This window comes from Dipteris shenzhenensis, chromosome 29 (assembly GCF_047967505.1).
Source record: "Dipteris shenzhenensis isolate YYH24624 ecotype China chromosome 29, Dip_SZ_1.0, whole genome shotgun sequence".
Classification (NCBI taxonomy): Eukaryota; Viridiplantae; Streptophyta; class Polypodiopsida; order Gleicheniales; family Dipteridaceae; genus Dipteris; species Dipteris shenzhenensis.
The window spans coordinates 9,628,823-9,646,360 of NC_141624.1; the positions used below are offsets into that span (position 1 = coordinate 9,628,823).

Genomic DNA, 17,538 nt, shown 5'->3' on the forward strand with positions numbered 1-17,538 from the left:
GAAGATCATACACAGCCATGATGTGGTCTTCAATGAGAAGAAGATGCATAAGGCACCCATGAGGGATGTGGAAATGAGGAGAATCACTTTCCAGGATGTGAATCCACCTGCATATGTTGATAGACAGCAAGCTATCCATGCACAAAATGTGCAAGAAATGGTACCACCAAGTACTCCCACATGTATACAATCAAGGGTAGATGATGGATCATCTATTGGTGGAAATGATGAGCCAAATGTGGCTGATATGCAGGTGGGACAGCAAGCTGAAATGCCCTTGAGAAGATCATCTAGAGTGTCTAGACCGCCTGATAGGTTTGTTCCAGGGGTAGACTATGTGATGCTTACTGATTGCGGGGAGCCTTCTTGCTATAGAGAGGCTATGATGCATGAGGATCAACGCAAGTGGGAGTATGCTATGCAATCAGAGATGAGTTCACTTATGAAGAATAAGACTTGGGACTTGGTTTCTTTGCCACATGGAAAGAAAGCATTGCCATGTAAATGGGTCTACAAAATGAAGGTCACAGGTGATGATGTGCCTAGGTACAAGGCCTGTTTGGTTGCTAAAGTGTTCAAGCAAGAGAAGGGTGTGGACTTTGATGAGATATTCTCTCCAGTTGTGAAGATGACCACACTTAGATGCATGCTTGGACTAGTGGCATCAGAGGATATGGAGCTTATGCAGATGGATGTCAAGACAGCTTTCTTGCATGGGGATTTGCATGAGGAAATTTACATGGTGCAGCCGGAAGGCTTTGAAGAAAAGGGCAAAGAGCATTTAGTTTGCAAGCTGAAGAAGAGTCTCTATGGTCTTAAGCAAGCGCCTAGAGAATGGTATCAGAAGTTTGATGCTTTCATTCGGTCCCAGGGTTTTAGAAGGAGTGAAATTGATCACTGCCTCTACACTAAAAGGGCTCAGGATAGTAGCTTGATAATCTTGGCACTATATGTGGATGATATGCTATTGGCTAGCAAGAATACTTATGAGCTAGATGCATTAAAGGCCAAGTTGCATGAGGCCTTTGATATGAAGGATTTGGGACTTGCAGGTCATATTCTTGGTATGCGCATCACGCGTGATCAGAGTAGGAAACTCCTTTGGCTTTCACAAAAAGAGTATGTTACAAAAGTATTGCAGCGTTTCAATATGGAGGGGGGGAAGGCAGTGAGTACTCCATTGCCTCCATATGTGAAACTGAGTCATACCGATAGTCCCAAATCAGATGAGGAGAGGGCCATGATGTATGCTATGATAGCTACTAGACCAGACATTGCATTTGCAGTGGGAGTTGTTAGCCGATATATGGCTAATCCAGGAAAGAGGCATTGGGAGGTAGTTAAGTGCATCATGAGGTACATGAAGGGTACCAAGGAGATGTGCATCTGCTTTGGTAAAGGAGACATGCGTGTACTTGGGTACACAGATTCAGACTATGCAGGGAATGTGGATAGTAGGAGATCCACTTCTGGTTATGTGTTCACCTTTGCAGGTGGTGCAGTGTCGTGGATGTCTCGTGCACAAAAGTGCGGCACAAAAGTGCGTTGCTTTGTCTACCACAGAGGCTGAGTAAGTTTTGCAGCCATAGAGGGTTGCAAGGAGGCTATATGGCTTGATCGGCTAGTGGGAGATTTGGGGATTCATAGAGATGTACCGACATTGCATAGTGATTCCATGAGTGCTATTCAGCTAGCACGGAATCCGGTCTTTCATGCAAAGACCAAACACATTGAGGTCAGGTACCATTTCATCAGGGAGGTACTTGAGGACAAGCGCATAGAGCTTGTCAAGGTTCATACAGATGATAACCCTGCAGATATGCTGACGAAGAGTCTGCCTAGTCAGCGGTTTGAGTATTGTCGTGTATTGATGGGCATTGGATAGTATGCTCACTGGTTGTTCTCCCTTAAAGGCACATTGTCCTTTAAGTGGGAGGTTGTGGGGGTTAAAGGTCACTGTACCTTTACCCCGGTCATGTACAATACTCAAAGACATATATAAATGAATGAAAAAGAAGATTAGGGTGGTTCTGCACCCACCAAACTTGTGTGGCTCTCTGTTCCTCTATCTCCCTCTTCCGTTCTTGCTTTCGTTGAGAGCACTCTCAGAAACAACTTAAGAATCTTAAATAAAATCAATCCATCTGATTTCATTCCAATGCTTACATGAACTTTAAAAAATAGTAATCAATAGAAAATCCTTTTATTAAATATTCATCAATATAAGAGAAAAGAAACTTTTGATATACAAACTAATATGCGGGATCTATCAAAAAACTTATTTGAATAACAACCAATAATAAAATATGGCAACATCAGATGAGATACGTTTTCAATATTAAGCATTGTAGTATTTCTTCACATTAGTTTATATTCTAACTTATAATAGATTACTATCTCGCAGATCTTTAATCAATTCAAAAGTAAAGCCCGATTGGCTCAACAAGATCAAGAGAAATCAACAAAAAGAACAAAGGGGAAAATTATTTCTTGTATACAGCTCAAATGCGTCTCGCAAACATGGCTGGAAAGAAACCAAATGAATACATTTATGGATGGAACACATTGCAAGACCTTAGGAATTTCATGGATAACAATCAACATGAAGTACAACAATGGGAGGCAGAACATGGGGACAAAGAAATGAGAGCAAACGGTGAGTAACCCAATTTTATTTACAAAAAATGATTAAATTTTAATTTTTAAAAATACAATAAATAACATATACATAATATCAATTCAAACATAATGCAGGTCTAACTAAGTACATAATTCGAAAAATCACAAAAGAGGACAATATCATTACTCCAATGATGTTGAGAACAGAAGCACAAGCTATAATAGATAAGCACTCATAAGGAATTTCAGTTTATTGCCTTGAACTTCTACACTTTAGCTACAATACTTTAGCTACAATGTAAGCTTAGCCGAACTCCTCAAAATAGATCGTAAGATTGGAAATGTCATACTAGCGCAGTTTAACAACATATTCCAAATAGATGATAAAAAAAAAGCAAAAGAGTTGCCATTTACCATAGAAGGTATAACTTCCATTATTGATTTAAATTTTGCAAAAGAAGCATATGGTGAATATTTTGAGTTTTTCCCGACTCCACCAAAGAACAATATATTTCAGTCCCCTACAGGTACATTCTTGACTCCAAATCTTAAAATACATACAAACTTCATCTTCTAACACACAAGAAAAACTCATCGTACTTCATTTTGCTATTTCAAATAGGAAATCGCGAAGAAGACAAAGAAAAAGGCACAAAAGGCCCATATTACATATATTCTATTCTATGTATTGCTACAGAAAAAAGATATATTAGACAAACTAGAAATCTTGAAAAACGGATAGCATAGCACCAATCCTCCATTAAAATTAAAACATGATGTTAACAAGTACAAACCGTTCCACTCAAACTTCAAAACAGAAATCCTAGCCACCACAAACTTTAAAAGCAAAGCGGATACACTCGAAGAGAAATACATAAGAGAACTCAACACAACTGACTCGAAATATGGCTACAATAACCTCAGTGGAAATCCAGCATCTACAAAAAAATTTTACTTTCTCAAAAATAGAGACATAATCTAGTATATTTAGGTAGAAGCCCATTTTCAATACATGTAAGGGACTTCCTATTTCAAACTATAGTTAAATCATACTCTTGAAGGACTCTTAATTCATAACATATATTACTCAATTTTTTTCATTTTCAAAGCATTACTACTTTTTTCCAATACACATAAAATAATTCATGTATGAACTATTATTAAACAATGCTTATAAAAACGTCATGTTTTTAGTGATATATAACTCCATTTATAACAATTCCAATAATAACCACTTTTAGATATACTAGATAAAATTTCATCTATTGTTACTCTTATAATAATATTATAGTGTATTTCAAAAAATACTACTATAATAAAATCTAAGTTTCACTTTAACAATCAAGTCAAGATGGAAAATATTATTTAACAATTTTTACTAAATAGCACTAAATTTATTTATATATATTCTAGCTCAATACAGCTACCTAGTTAAAATATGAACATGTTAACTAAAGTAAAATATTTTGATGTTTATGGATGTGCAATGCTTTGTTGATTTATGCTAGAGTCCCTCAGTGCTAACAAACAGGGTAGAGTGAGCAGAGCAGAGGCACTAGAATTTCACGATGGGAGTAATCTCAGCTTGCTGTCCTCAGCTCCAGTTTCCTGAGGTTCGAAGCTCTCTGCTTCTTCACCTAGTGGAGCGCTCTGCTGGTGCTTCCAGCCTCTTCTTTCCTTCTCCTTTCTTTCTCTGAGTGTAGAGCTAGAGCCTTCGCTGGCTTCTTTGCTCGCGTGTCAGAAGATGTTCCAAGCTTGCTGCTCTGCTGTTCGGTCGTCGGTTCGAGCTGGCTGCTCTTCTCAGCGCATGTCGGTTATTGCACCGTCTGGCCAGTTGCCTGGAGTGGCGGCTCGAGCTTCTTGTCTCGAAGTTCTAGGTTCCAGGGGCCGCGCGATCCTCCTTTGCAGGTTCCTTTGCTTCAGCACTTGCTCTGTTTGGATTCTCTTGCTCTCTAGTTTTGGCTCGGGTCTTCTAGATGCTTGTTTTTTAGTTCGCTTGGTTCTTGGTATTTATGGTGTGTGTTTTTTGTTTTTCGTTTTCCTTTGTCATCTCGCTTTCGGTTTGGTATTTGAGATATCTTCTCCCTTTTTTTGTGGCTGCTTCTTTGGTATGGAAAATGTATGGCCTGATGTACGTTGGCCGTGGTTTCGTTGAAGGTAATTTGGGCTCCTGTTCATCATGCTTAGTCGTGTTATGTAATTTTCTGTTAAGTGTTTCGTGGTATACGCTAGGTGTTTTGTGTATGTTTGTAGTGTGTCTAAGGAGTCGTGCGTTAAGGTTATTATTAATGTATTATTTGACTCACGAAGTTTTATAAGGTTATTAAATTACTGCCTTTGTTAAGTTTTTGATAGGAGATTCTTTCCTTCGTTCTTGTTTTGGTTTTGGTGTTTTTATATGTGGCCCTTAAAATTCACCAAAGTGGAAGGGTTCAGTTTCTTTTTGTTCGGTTCCTAGCCCATCATAAAATACATGGGGCTAGAAAAAATTGAATCCAAAATGAAGCATAAAAATTTACTTTAAAAAAGTACTAAAATCAAAGTGTCACTATGCTCATACAAATTAGCATTTTGTTCTTTGCTCTGCTTAGAAAGTCTTACCGGTTCTCTCAGTATGCGTGATGAGATACTATTCCATAATTATATGAACCTTAAGCATGATGACCCTGTACGTTTGGCATTGGCAAAATAGAAATTATACTCTGAAAGATGTCAAGAATACGCTCATGGTGCACAAGTTTAAAGGTGGCACATGTACTCTCAATGAGTTGGATGAATGGCTCACGATGCTGGAAGATTACTTCCGCCTCTATCCCAGAGGAGGGTGTAGCTGTCTTGTTTCCCAAGCTCTCCACAATATTGGGTAACAAAATGCCATATGCAAGGTCGTCTAGGCATTTTGATGCAAAGTTAGGAGTAAAGCCTAATACTATAGCAAAAAAATCAGACATAAAACAACATACTAGAGGCATGATGGATAGTAGAAAGAGGGCAAGTCTAAGCTTTAAGTGTGGCAAGAATTGGACTCTTGAGCACAGGGAGGTATGCAAAATGTGAGCTCTCTAATGAGGAGTTGGCGAATGCTCTCAAGATCCTTGATGTGACACACGAGGAGACAGATGGGGCACACGGGTCAAAATAAACTCCAAATGCTAGTGTAGGGTGTCATTTTGAGTTTCCCTTTGATCTACATGGTAGTACCTAGCATGGAGCGCAACCCAGGATAGATGTCGTACTCTTAGAGTTGCTTTTGTTGAGCATCATGCTGCTTTGCTATTTTATGCCCAGAATGATGTTGATGGAAATGCCTCTGTAGATGAGCAGCAGCAATATTGGGATGCTTAGCCGATATTTTACTCAATATTTGTTGATGCATTGATGGGTGCTAGGAATGGTGAGACAAGTGAATTGGAAGGTGATGTTAACTGTAGGGCCATTAACATGTTTGTGGATAGCGGGAACATACGCAGTTTCATCAACATCAGCATCTTGCTATTCGTGAACACACGCAGCTTCATCAACATCAACATCAACACGTGCTATGCATGATGGAGTTTATGGTTTTCAATCTTATGAGTGACTATCGTGAGATTGAAACCGCACTATGTTGTGTTTTTAGAGGATGAGTTTGGGAATGTTCCTGGATTCATCTAGGTATATGCTTCTACCGTATTAGCGGACATGCAAATTTCACCTTGTGAAGTTTTCGTCCAAGTTGCTACCTCTGGAGTGCTGACAAAAACTCAGTATGAAGACTTTGTATAAATGGATGCTCAAGTATGTGTGGGTGTGTGGATTTGTATATGTGAGAGCATACTTTTATACTATGGTCTACATCCACTGTTGGGCGGTGATGACGTCAGTGGGGATGTCATAGTAGCTAGTCCCTCCTATGCGTGATGGAGTTTATGGTTTTCAATCTTATGAGTGACTATCGTGAGATTGAAATTGCACTATGTTGTGTTTTTAGAGGATGAGTTTGGGAATGTTCCTGGATTCATCTAGGTATGTAGAAGATGGGGCATGTTGCCATAGAAATAGACCATGGGCTGAGAGTTGAGGTTGCTAATGGACAGCATATGATTAGCAAGCTATGTCTCCAGGATGGGAGGATGTGACTCTCTTATGCTTATGATTTTTCAGGAGAGCTCATTGCATTGGACATGGGTCCGATTCACATTGTCCTCGAAAGTATTGGATGAAATCCTTGGGGTAGTCTAGTATTGACTTGAACATTGTGACTCTCCGCTCAGTGGTCTTGCAGGGTCGATAGTCCCAAAAATGTAGATTATTTCAGCAAGGTAAGCTCAAGAAAGAGAGTCTGCAAGGGATCTCAGGGAACAACCCTCTGATCTACTGGGCAAAAACTCCTATGAATGAGTTGAAAACAAGAAGGGAGGGGGGCCCTATATATATAGCTTCTCCCCATGCCAGTCCATTCAAATATTGTCTTAAAGGTGGCCTGAACAACATCGAGAGTCAAGGTGCCTTAATTATAACCAAGGTTTCCAAACGTTTGCAAAATTTTCCAAATGTGTTTCGATTCAAAAATTTCCCTAGGTGCATATTTTACAAAAAAATATATGCCTATTAAATAAGTACACATTCATGGGACCTAAAATGCATGATTTCATGCACTAATAGCACGCAGAACACTGAGGAACATAGAGGAAAACATTTCAACAATCTAGTATGTTCATACACTCGGAAGTGAGCCCAAGAAGACATTTTCCAACAAAGCGTGATGGCCAACAACTTACATTGTTTTGATAAAAAATAGGGCCCAAAATTGACCTTAGGGCCTTTTGCCCCAAAAACCATTGCCAAAAAAATGCGTTTTTAATTTCCAAATGTTTGGCAATGTTGAAAACGTTCAAAAAATTAAAACGCGTTTCGTAGCAACTATGATTATAACCAACTCTGTCCAATTGAGATTGGAAAATCTTGGTTGACTAAAGTGAATCCTCTTGGCCCAAGCCAAATCTCCTTGACCGGAGTCAGGTATCTTTTGACCGAAGTTATTTCTTTGACCAATTAAAAGAACTCTTTGACCATAATCAAAATAAACAAATAAAAACTCATTTAAAAGTCAACTCAACATATAACTTGGAATATTTACAGCTTGTTGACAAGGGGAGGCGAGGGTAGGGAGGGGTGGTTGAGAGCTCCGAAGCTAGTATATATGCCATAAACGCCTTCAAAATTGGGCAGGAGGCTTGGGAGAATTATGTATGCATGAAATGGATGTGATTCAGAGCCCAATGGGCTGCCTAGGGCATAGATTTCTATAGAATGTGCAATGATGCGAGTTCTAAAAGGACAACTTGTGTGCTCGTTTTCAAAAATTCCTTTCAAGAATATGGGATGCGCTAAAATGGGTGTAGTAGACCATGGAGAGAATGACAGATTGATAATCAACAAAGTTAGCAAGCACTTGCAGAAGTATTTGAAGCTTCCAAGGCCAATAGACATCGAGGATGCAGTGCTAGCCGGATTGATGAGTGCTCAAGCAAGGCAAGGCTAAGGATTTTCCATTGTTTGTGTCCACTGCAAAGCTGTCCAGGCATTCAACAAGGCATCCAGCTTGCTCCAAAGGGTTTGGCAGTCCCACAAGCCAATGTCCAGCTTCTCAGGGCGACATTGCAACAACACAGATATCAAACTGCACATGTGACCTCAAAGCAGGAAGAAATCCACACACTTCCGCTCTAGCACCAATCTAGGCACACCCTCTGTAACTTGGTGTTTGTCCACAGCCTAGGGGGAACTTCGAACAACAAAAGAGCAAGGACAAACTTCAAAAATGACACATACAAGCAATCTTTTCTTGCTCAACCCCTGGATGCGATCCATCCTTTTATGGTTGTAGCTTGGCTGAGTAGCTTCTTTTTTATAAAGCGTATTAAAAGTTTGCACACATGGCATGAAATCCTCTGTAAATTGGAGCAGCTGTTTAGAGGTTTAGCAGGTGAACACAGGATTGCGTTTTGTTCTGGTTGTTTTGACATATCGGAGGACATTAATAGTGTCTTTTGTTTCACTTCATTTTGTTCATCCATCTCTGTTCAGCATGGATTCGCAGGTATGTGCAGATCGTGAAGCTTCCCAGGAAAGCAGTAAGAGTTCAGCCTTGAAGAAATCAAGGAAGCCTCAACATGAAGTAAAGGGACGTTCTGTACATAAGAAGAATAGAGACTGGCGCTGGAATATAAGTCCAAAAGCGACGGACCTTATCGATAAGGTTGACTTTTTGCCATGCAATTAGTAAAGTTGTGAGTCTTGAAGAATTGATGGATTGACTGGAGCTCTTCTGAGTGTTGATCATGCATTCTACAAATGTGGACCGAAATAACAACTCATTCTCAGAGATGCTTTCTTTATTTTGGATGTACTAATCTGGGATGAAGCTTAGGATGGACAGCAATACTGAAGTCAACTCCTAGTTTGCTCTGGAAAGTAACACACTTTTTTTTCTTTTTCTGGTAGATTTTATAACACATTCTAGTCTGAGATGACAGTTATAATTGTGCACAGGGTCTTATATTTCCTTTACTTTCAAGAAGCCATTGTTTTTTTCTGTTTTTATACATTTTCCTGCATTTGCAGTGTCCTGGTCCTCTTAATGCCAATGTCAAAATAAGCCATTAACAGCTTTCTGCCTTTACTGCGCACAGGTCTCAGCAACGCCAGATGTGAAGGAGGAGGTTTACAAAGAACTAGATAAGTGGGTAGCATTTCAAGAAACATTCCCCATTGTGCACATCAAACAAGCATTGCAGGTTTTTGAACAAATGGGAAGGTGGGATCGCGCAATCCAGGTTTGTTTTTGTTCCTCAACTTGGATTTGATGGGTTTGGTTGAGTGGGAAAAGGAAGAACAATTTTGCAGATAGAGGAGAGACATAACGACGTTTCTATCGTGTGATTAGAAACTTCTGCACCTTTAGAAAATAGTTGTGAAATATTTGCTAGTCCAGTTTTGGATTTAGCTTAATTCTTATATGTGAAAGGGCTCTGTATTGTGCACCATTTCATTGGAATTATATGGAATATCCCATCAGTGGTCTCCAAATGGCCTTTCTCAAGCTGTTTATAAAAGCTGCCGCGTAGAAAATTAGAGCAGATAAATCTTCTTTCTGTCAATGCTACTATCTCATGTGATTTGTGCATTGCAATTTAAAAATGGTTTTGTAATTTTAAGATGATTCCAAAATGACAAAATTCGAACTTCAAAAGCTTTTGTGTACTTTGCTGTCTACCCTCAACATTGTACTTGGAGTTTTTCAAGCTTGCTAGTTGAAGTTACCTATTGCTAGCTTGTCGTTTTATCAATGTGGCCTTCATATGAATGTGCTATAACTTTTATAGATGTGAGGACGAGAGGAAGGGGAGGGATTAAGACAGCATTTCACCATAGATCACAACTTTACTTTCTCCACTGTCATAAAGGAGGCTACTCCTACGTATGTTGCTGCTCTGTAGACTTTAGCCAACGCTCTTGATTTTGTGCCTTTGACCCTCGTAATTCAGCCATGCCAATTGCAAGTTTCATTGCTGTCTTTTTGGCAGAGAGTCATGGTTCTGTATGACCAGGGGGAGTGAGATATGCATGTCATATTTGTTGGTCAGAGAGAAACTGCTTGATTGCTTCTTGCATTGATGTGAAACAGGGTGGCCCATGGCTCCCACCTGTTTTAGGTTATCTTTGAGCAGCTTGAGGCATCCATGCTGTTCTATTGAGAGAACGATCCAACTAGAAAGACACAATTTACTTCCTTACGATCTAATTCCAAAGAGATTATTTGATCAAGCAAGCATATGCTAGCTGACTCAAGCCACTCGTAAGCTTGAGAATGGAGATGCAGGCCATATAATCGGTACAGTAAGCCATCAGCTCAAGCGTGGCATATCTGTGTGCCCCGATTTGAGGAGACATCAGAGCTGGACTAGGTAGGTTCATAGTATTTTGAAATGGGGTCCAGAATTCAGTTTTGAAGTTTCAATACTTGGATCATAAAAATGTTAAATTTTCTACACATCACGAGCAGTTTCACACGTCACATAACAAGGACCGAAAGATGTATCAAATTTCAATCAAAGAGAGACTTAAGCTTTGATAGAACTTCTTCAATTTAGCTTAATATCAAGATAAATCAAAATTGGTTGCAAACTTTAGTACGGTCTGCTTGAATGTAGAAGTTAAGGATCTTCCTACCCATGAACAGGAAAATAAAAGTGAGAAAAAATGGATTAAAAAAACTTTTCATATTTATATCTATTAATAGCAGCCCCTGTTAGAGGTCAGCATCTCCTGATGTCACCTAGAGAGAGGGCCTGGCTTGTGGGTGTGCCTGCCCAGTGAGTGAGGCTAGTGTAGAGAGTGAGGGCATGTGTTGTGGGTGTGACCGCCCCCCGGTGAGGGTAGTCTAGGGTAGTGGCAGCCTGATCAGTGCTGAGGAGAGGCTCCCTCTTAGGGCTTTCCTTGAGCCCCTCTAGGGCTGTGGAGGTGCCTAGGGAGTCAGGTCCCTGTAGAGCAGGTTGGCTAGAGGGTACAGCCCCTCATATAGGCTGACGTGCACCTTGTGGAGGGCTAGGGGCAGTCGGCCCTATTGCCCTGGCTGTTGGCTGTCAGGCCCTTGCGTTGGGGCCTTGTGCAACCTCATATAGAGGGCTGTAGGGGTCGGCCCTCTAGGGCTGTGGGTTGGCCCATGTAGGCAGCTGGCCGGCCCAGCCCCGCTGGCCGACTAGGAGGCTGATGGGCTATATGTACACCGCCCCCCCCCCCCCCCCCCCCACATGTGCATTCATTAGTTCAGTTCGGAGCCTGGCAGAGGAGCAGAGCCAGCCCAGCCTGGCAGAGGAGCAGAGCCAGCCCACAGTAGCACTTAGGAGCAGGGTAGTGGAGAAGTTCATCCACTCCCTTGTGCTCCCGTTCTCTTGGTTGTTGAGCTGTTTGTCTGAGCTCTCGAGCAGCCTGTTTGTTCTGAGGTTTTCCCCCAGTTATAGCGGGTTTTCTCCAGAGATCACCTGCAGTTCATCTACTCCCTTGTGCTCCCGTTCTCTTGGTTGTTGAGCTGTTTGTCTGAGAGCTCACTCACTGAGGATCTCTCTTGGGCAGATCCGGGTCTCCTCACATAGACTTCATATTGAGAGCGGCAGAGCAGAGCGACTACCCAGGGCGAGGCACGTATGCAGACCCCCATCAGGCGAGACCTGACTCTAAACATGGAGGGGATGTCCCCAAGTGTGATCTGTGTATCAACCCCTGTCTGAGCTGTCGGGTCACAGGCTCCAAGTCACGGTCATGTCGAGGCCTCGTCCTGTGAGACCGTGTTAGGCGCCTCATCCAAACCACTTTGAATGATGACTTGATCCAATCCCCTACCTAATTTGATCGCACTTGTGTGGCATCTGGCTGGAAAAACTCCGTGATAGAACTCTGAGAGGGATCAGCCAAGGAAGAAGTCTGCTCCTGTAGCCGTGCTCAGAGTATCCTCTCGCGGAGTCTGAGTGCCTCATGAACGAAACCTGCCAAACATCACTAGTCTAGGTAGGAGATGAGTCGAGCCAAAACCCCATAGCTATTTCTGAAGAGGCAATAGAAAAACCCGCGGATCTCATAGTAAACAAGACATCTAAAGATGAAGTGCTCCTCTGTCTCAACCTCCTGCATGTCACACAAAGTCACTCTATCGCCGATTTCATGCCCCCATTGCCACATCCACCCTCCTTGATGTCTTGATGGTGATTGATGATGATGATGATGATGATGATGAGATAGTCAACTACCGACATGACATGACTATGTTGTATCTAGGATTTAGTACTGGCATTCTGCATATTTTGCATTTGCATTGGTGTGGATGCTCGTTTAGTAGCTCCACAACCAGAGCTCGTTTGTTCCAAGTTTTTCACAGTCTCATAGACCCAACGGTCTTCCGAAGACTTTAATAAACTTTCTTTCTCGAGCAGCCCGTTTGTTCCGAGGTTTTTCCCCAGTTATAGTGGGGTTTTCTCCAGAGATCACTTGCAGTTCTCTTGTGCCTTTCTCTCTCCTTTCTCTCCTTCTCAGTGTGGTCTGTGTGTGAGGCGTGCTCTCTCTCTCTCTCTCTCTCTCTCTCTCTCTCTCTCTCTCTCTCCCGTTCATTTTTGCTGCACTTCTCACATGGTATTAGAGCCAGGGTTGGCTTGAGACCCGAGGAGCAGAGGGAGTGTTGAGCCAACACACAGAGAGGAGGATTAGGGTGCTGCTCGGAGGTGTCTTTGAGGAGGAGCGTGTGCGAGGAGTGGACTGTTCGGGTGACCAGCAAACGGTGACTTTGAAGGGTGTTATCAGATAAGAGAGGAGGTGTTCCTGTGGGACGGAAAGCGAGGTGTGAAGAAGGTACATTGGGCTGTCAGCCCTTTCATCCTCGTCTTCAGCCTTCTCCTTTCTTCAACCCTCAGTTCCCTCTATCCCATCCACCTTCTCTTTCAGTTTATTGTCCTCTTCACTACGACATGGCGATTTTGTCCAAGTTGGTAGAGAACAAGGCTAGAATTCCAGTGTTGCCCATGTTCTTGGGTGACCGGTAGTTGGATTGTTGGGTGCAGGAAGCAATGGAATGAGAGTGGAGTGCGCGAAGCAAACAACAAGCTGGAGCAAAATGTAGTATTGCTCAAATGGATAAGAGGAAAATACAAAGGGTGGCCTATATGGCTCCCAAGTCAACCATATGGTTGACTAGAGAACCATATGGTTGACTTACAAGGCTCATATCAGGGCTAAGTGCTAACAAACCCCCCTCCATGGTATGGCTGGCAATATCTCAGGAATACTTGGAAACTACATCATGGTTTGACATATTCGTCCCAGAGGGATATAGCAACCTATGATATGTACAGAGTGATCCCTCACGTAACAAAAGGAGCCAAGTGTAAAGCATGTCGAAATGCCTCAAACTTGGGCCGCGATAAATCTTTCGTGAAAAGCTCTGCCAAGAAGTCCTCGGTGGGAACATAGGACAACTGGATGTCTCCACTAGACAGTTGCTCTCGAACATAGTGATAGTGGACTTCAATATGCTTTGTGCGTGCATGAAACATTGGGTTTCTAGCAACTGCCACAGCACTCTGGTTGTCGGTGTAGATCGTAGTAGGAGTCGGGCTGAATGATATCAAGATTTGCAAGTAACTTGCGAAGCCCAACACACTCTACTGTAGCTGTGAAAGCTGCTTTGTACTCAGCGTCACATTTGGATGTGGCAACTGTAGGTTGCTTCTTGCTCTTCTAAGAGATGCATGAAGCTCCAAGTATAAAACAATTGCTGTTGTGTGACACCCAAGTGTCATAACATCCTGCCCAGTCGTTGTCCGTAAATGCATGTAAAACAAGTGGGGCTTCTAAACCATATAATAAACCCAAATGCTGCGTGGCCTTCAAGTATCGAAAGACCCGCTTCACTGCTTGCCAATGCTGCGTACTAGGCTTGTGCATGTACTTGCTGAGCTGGGAAATGGCATATTGAAGATCGGGCCGGGTATGACAAAGGTATATAACGCACCCAACAGCCTGCTGATAAAGGGATGCATCAAATGGCGGACTTCCATCCTCGGAGGAGAAATGAAAGCCAGGCTCCAATGGAGTAGAAACTGGCTTGCAATCCTCGAATCGGAAGCGATCAAGGAGCTGTCCAATATACTTGGACTGACTCATCATTATACCCCCCTCAACATTTGCAAACTGTATGCCCAAATAATAGTGCAACCGGCCCATATCTGTCATGGCAAAAGACTGCTGTAAATCAGCCTTGAAATCTGCAATTTGTTCCATATATGGCCAAGTGATAAAGCATGTCATCCACATATAAAATCAGAATTAAAAATTCTGATGCACTCTTCGGACATAAAGAGTGGCCTCGGTTGGGCTGTTCTGAAAGCCACGGGCTGTCAAAAATGCATGCATCTTCGCATACCATGCCCGGGGTGCCTGTTTCAATCCGTAGAGGGATTTTCTAAGCCGGCCAACCATGTTTTCAGAACCCATTGTTCAAAACCAGGTGGCTGAGTTACATAGACCTCTTCCTGAAGATCACCATGAAGGAAGGCAGTCTTGATGTCCAGTTGATGAACCTCCGAATGCGGATGAGATGCATAGCAATAACACACTTGATAGTAGTAATGCGTGAGGTGGGAGCAAAGGTCTCCTCAAAGTCAATGCCGTGCTGCTGTGCATGTCTCTTTGCAACCAAGCAAGCCTTGAGGCGGTCAACACTGCCATCAGCTTTCCTTTTCACCTTGTAGACCCACTTTGTGCCTATGGCACGCTTGCTTGTTGGCAAGTCACACAACTCCCAAGTGTTGTTTGTATGAATGGATTCAAGCTTAGCCTTCATGGCATCCATCCATTCCTTGCTGTCAGAGGCATCCTTGTGACATAAAGGTTCCTCATTGCAAGCAGTAGCAACCAAAGTGCCAAATAGTTACCATGCATCTACTTATGCGCACCTCTTGTGCAGGCTGGTAAAGGCTCAGCTTGTTTGTTGTCCCTGAATGTGTCCAAAAGCCATCTCGGGACTGATTTTTGCTATTTAATGACAACACTCTACTGTGCAACTACCTGCTCAGTTGCATGATCATCAACTAAAAGCATATCAGGCTGAGCCTATGGGTGACTGAAAGAGAGGCAACAATGTATCAAAGACATATGAGGAATCAACAGTAGGCTGTTTTTTGCATTTCAGCCAAGGTAAAGGCACATTTTCAGCGAATACAACATCCCCATTGATAATGACCTTGCCCGTGCTGGGTTGATACAACCTGTATTCCTTGCTCTCTCTATAACCAATGAATATGCATTTTACAGTTGTCTTCAAGCTTGTGCCTTAGCTGAGATGGCACATGAGCATAAGCCAATGACCCGAATGCTCGCATATGAGAAATTTCAGGTTTGCAACCGTGCCATGCCTCGTAAGGTGTGATAGTCTTCAATGCCTTTGTGGGTGCCCGATTGAGCACATAGTTGGAGCACATGACATCATCCAACCAAAACTTATTTAGCAAAGACTTTCCTTTGAGCATGCACTTGCCCATTTCCATCTTTGATCGATTTGTCCTCTGTGCTAGCCCGTTCTGCTGCGGAGTATAAGGCACTGTACATTGATGAATAATACCCCAAGTTGCCAAAAAATTAGAGAATTCACGGGACATGTACTCTCCCCCCCTGTCAGTGCGTAGAGTAAGGAGCTTGTTCCCTGATTCATTTTCAGCCATGGCAAGCCAATGTCTGAAGCATGGGGAAAGCATCAGCCTTCATGCCATATATCCAAGCAAATCTGGTGTAGTCATCCACAAAGGTAGAAAAGTAAAGGTAGCCCCCAAGAGATGCTGTCCACATCGGCCCGTACACATCACTATGCACAATGTGAAGCTTCGTGGATGCACCAACTGTCCCATCCTTTGGAAATGAGAAACGGTGCATTTTGCCCAACAAGCATCCCTCACAAACATGTTTAACCGGTGCATGCATGGGTGGGAGAGCAACCACCATGTTTTGTGAATGCATTTTAACCAAGCTTCTGTAGTTGAGGTGACCCAACCGTGCATGCCATAAGTGAGAATCTGAAATTACAGATTCAGCCACCAAATTTGCCTCTATAGCAAGCTATTTGTCATAAACATCAAGATGATATAGCCTAGAAGAAAGTGACCCAATAAGTACTATGATGTCATTGTACCGGTTGTCATACACAGCACATCGATAACCATCAAAGAGAACCTGAAAGCCATTCAAGGATATGGCTGCAATGGAGATGAAGTTCTTCTTGATACTTGGACAAACAAAACGTCCATGAGCGTGATCGTATCACGTGAAATTGAAGTGACCTCGATCTGGCCAATTCCTTTCACGGGATAGGATGCATTGTTTGCGCATGTCACTGTGCCACCATGTGGAGCAGCCCCCAATGTCTGAAAGAGTGATCTACAAGAAGTGATGTGCTTGGAAGCACCAATCTGACTTAGAATCTAAGACAAACAAGGTTGTTCCATGCTTCTTTGGATGGTGCTGGCATGTCACTGTGAAAGCTCACTCATGGTGAGCAATGTTGTTGGGTGTTGGAAGCAATGGAAGCAGAATGGATTAAAACGAGATGCTGTAATAGATTGCTGCAAAACTGAAGTGTGGAGGCTCAAGGGAGAGCCAACATAACAAAACCCTAGGGCTAACTGTCCTAACTGGACTAAGTGTCCTAATTGACCTAGATGGTACATAAACTAATTGTACCAATAGTCCTAACCGACTATAACTAGGCATACAAGGCTCGTACCAAGGTATAAGTGGCAGCTATGGATAGCCTACAAACCCCCCTCCATAATATGGGTTGAAGGATCCTGGACATGGCTTAGGATACCTAAATATCTAGCGTCATGGTTGCACATGTTTGTCCTGTACGGATATAGCAACCTATGACTGTATAGAGTACAACATATCAAGTTACAAAAGGTACTAAGTTTAAAGCTTGCCGAAAAGCCACAAACTTGGGTCGAGGTAGAGCCTTCGTAAAAAGATCTGCCAAGTTGTCTTCAGTGGGAACATATGACAACTCAATATCACCCACTGATAATCGCTTTCTGACAGTGAACCTCAATGTGCTTTGTCCGAGTATGGAAAACTGGATTCCATGCAACAACCAAAGCACTCTGACTATCAATTAAGATGACGGTGGGAGCAGTTTGACATGCACAAAGATCTGCAAGTAGCTTCCGAAGCCAAACACACTCCACTGTAGCTGTAAAAGCTGCTCTGTACTCAGCTTCACAGCTAGAAGTAGCAACTGTACTCTGCTTCTTGCTGAACCAAGAAACACATGAAGTACCATGCGTAAAACAGCTCCCACTACGTGACACACAAGTGTCAGAACAACCAGCCCAATCACTATCA

General features: G+C 42.5%; 1 protein-coding gene across 2 annotated transcripts in view; it reads left to right on the plus strand.

Annotated features, from left to right (window-relative positions):
• The first annotated feature begins 4,127 nt into the window (after positions 1–4,127).
• Positions 4,128–17,538, plus strand: part of LOC147882410 (pentatricopeptide repeat-containing protein At4g18975, chloroplastic-like) — a 39,168-nt gene continuing 25,757 nt past the window's right edge. The window contains exons 1-3 of one of the 2 annotated variants that reach the window (XM_087401104.1): positions 4,128–4,527; positions 8,689–8,860; positions 9,294–9,437. In XM_087401104.1, coding sequence (XP_087257230.1) covers positions 4,364–4,527; positions 8,689–8,860; positions 9,294–9,437 — 480 coding nt within the window. In that variant the 5' untranslated portion in view covers positions 4,128–4,363. The remainder of the gene's footprint in view (positions 4,528–8,688; positions 8,861–9,293; positions 9,438–17,538) is intronic. The other variant, XM_087401105.1, reaches the window with a different exon arrangement.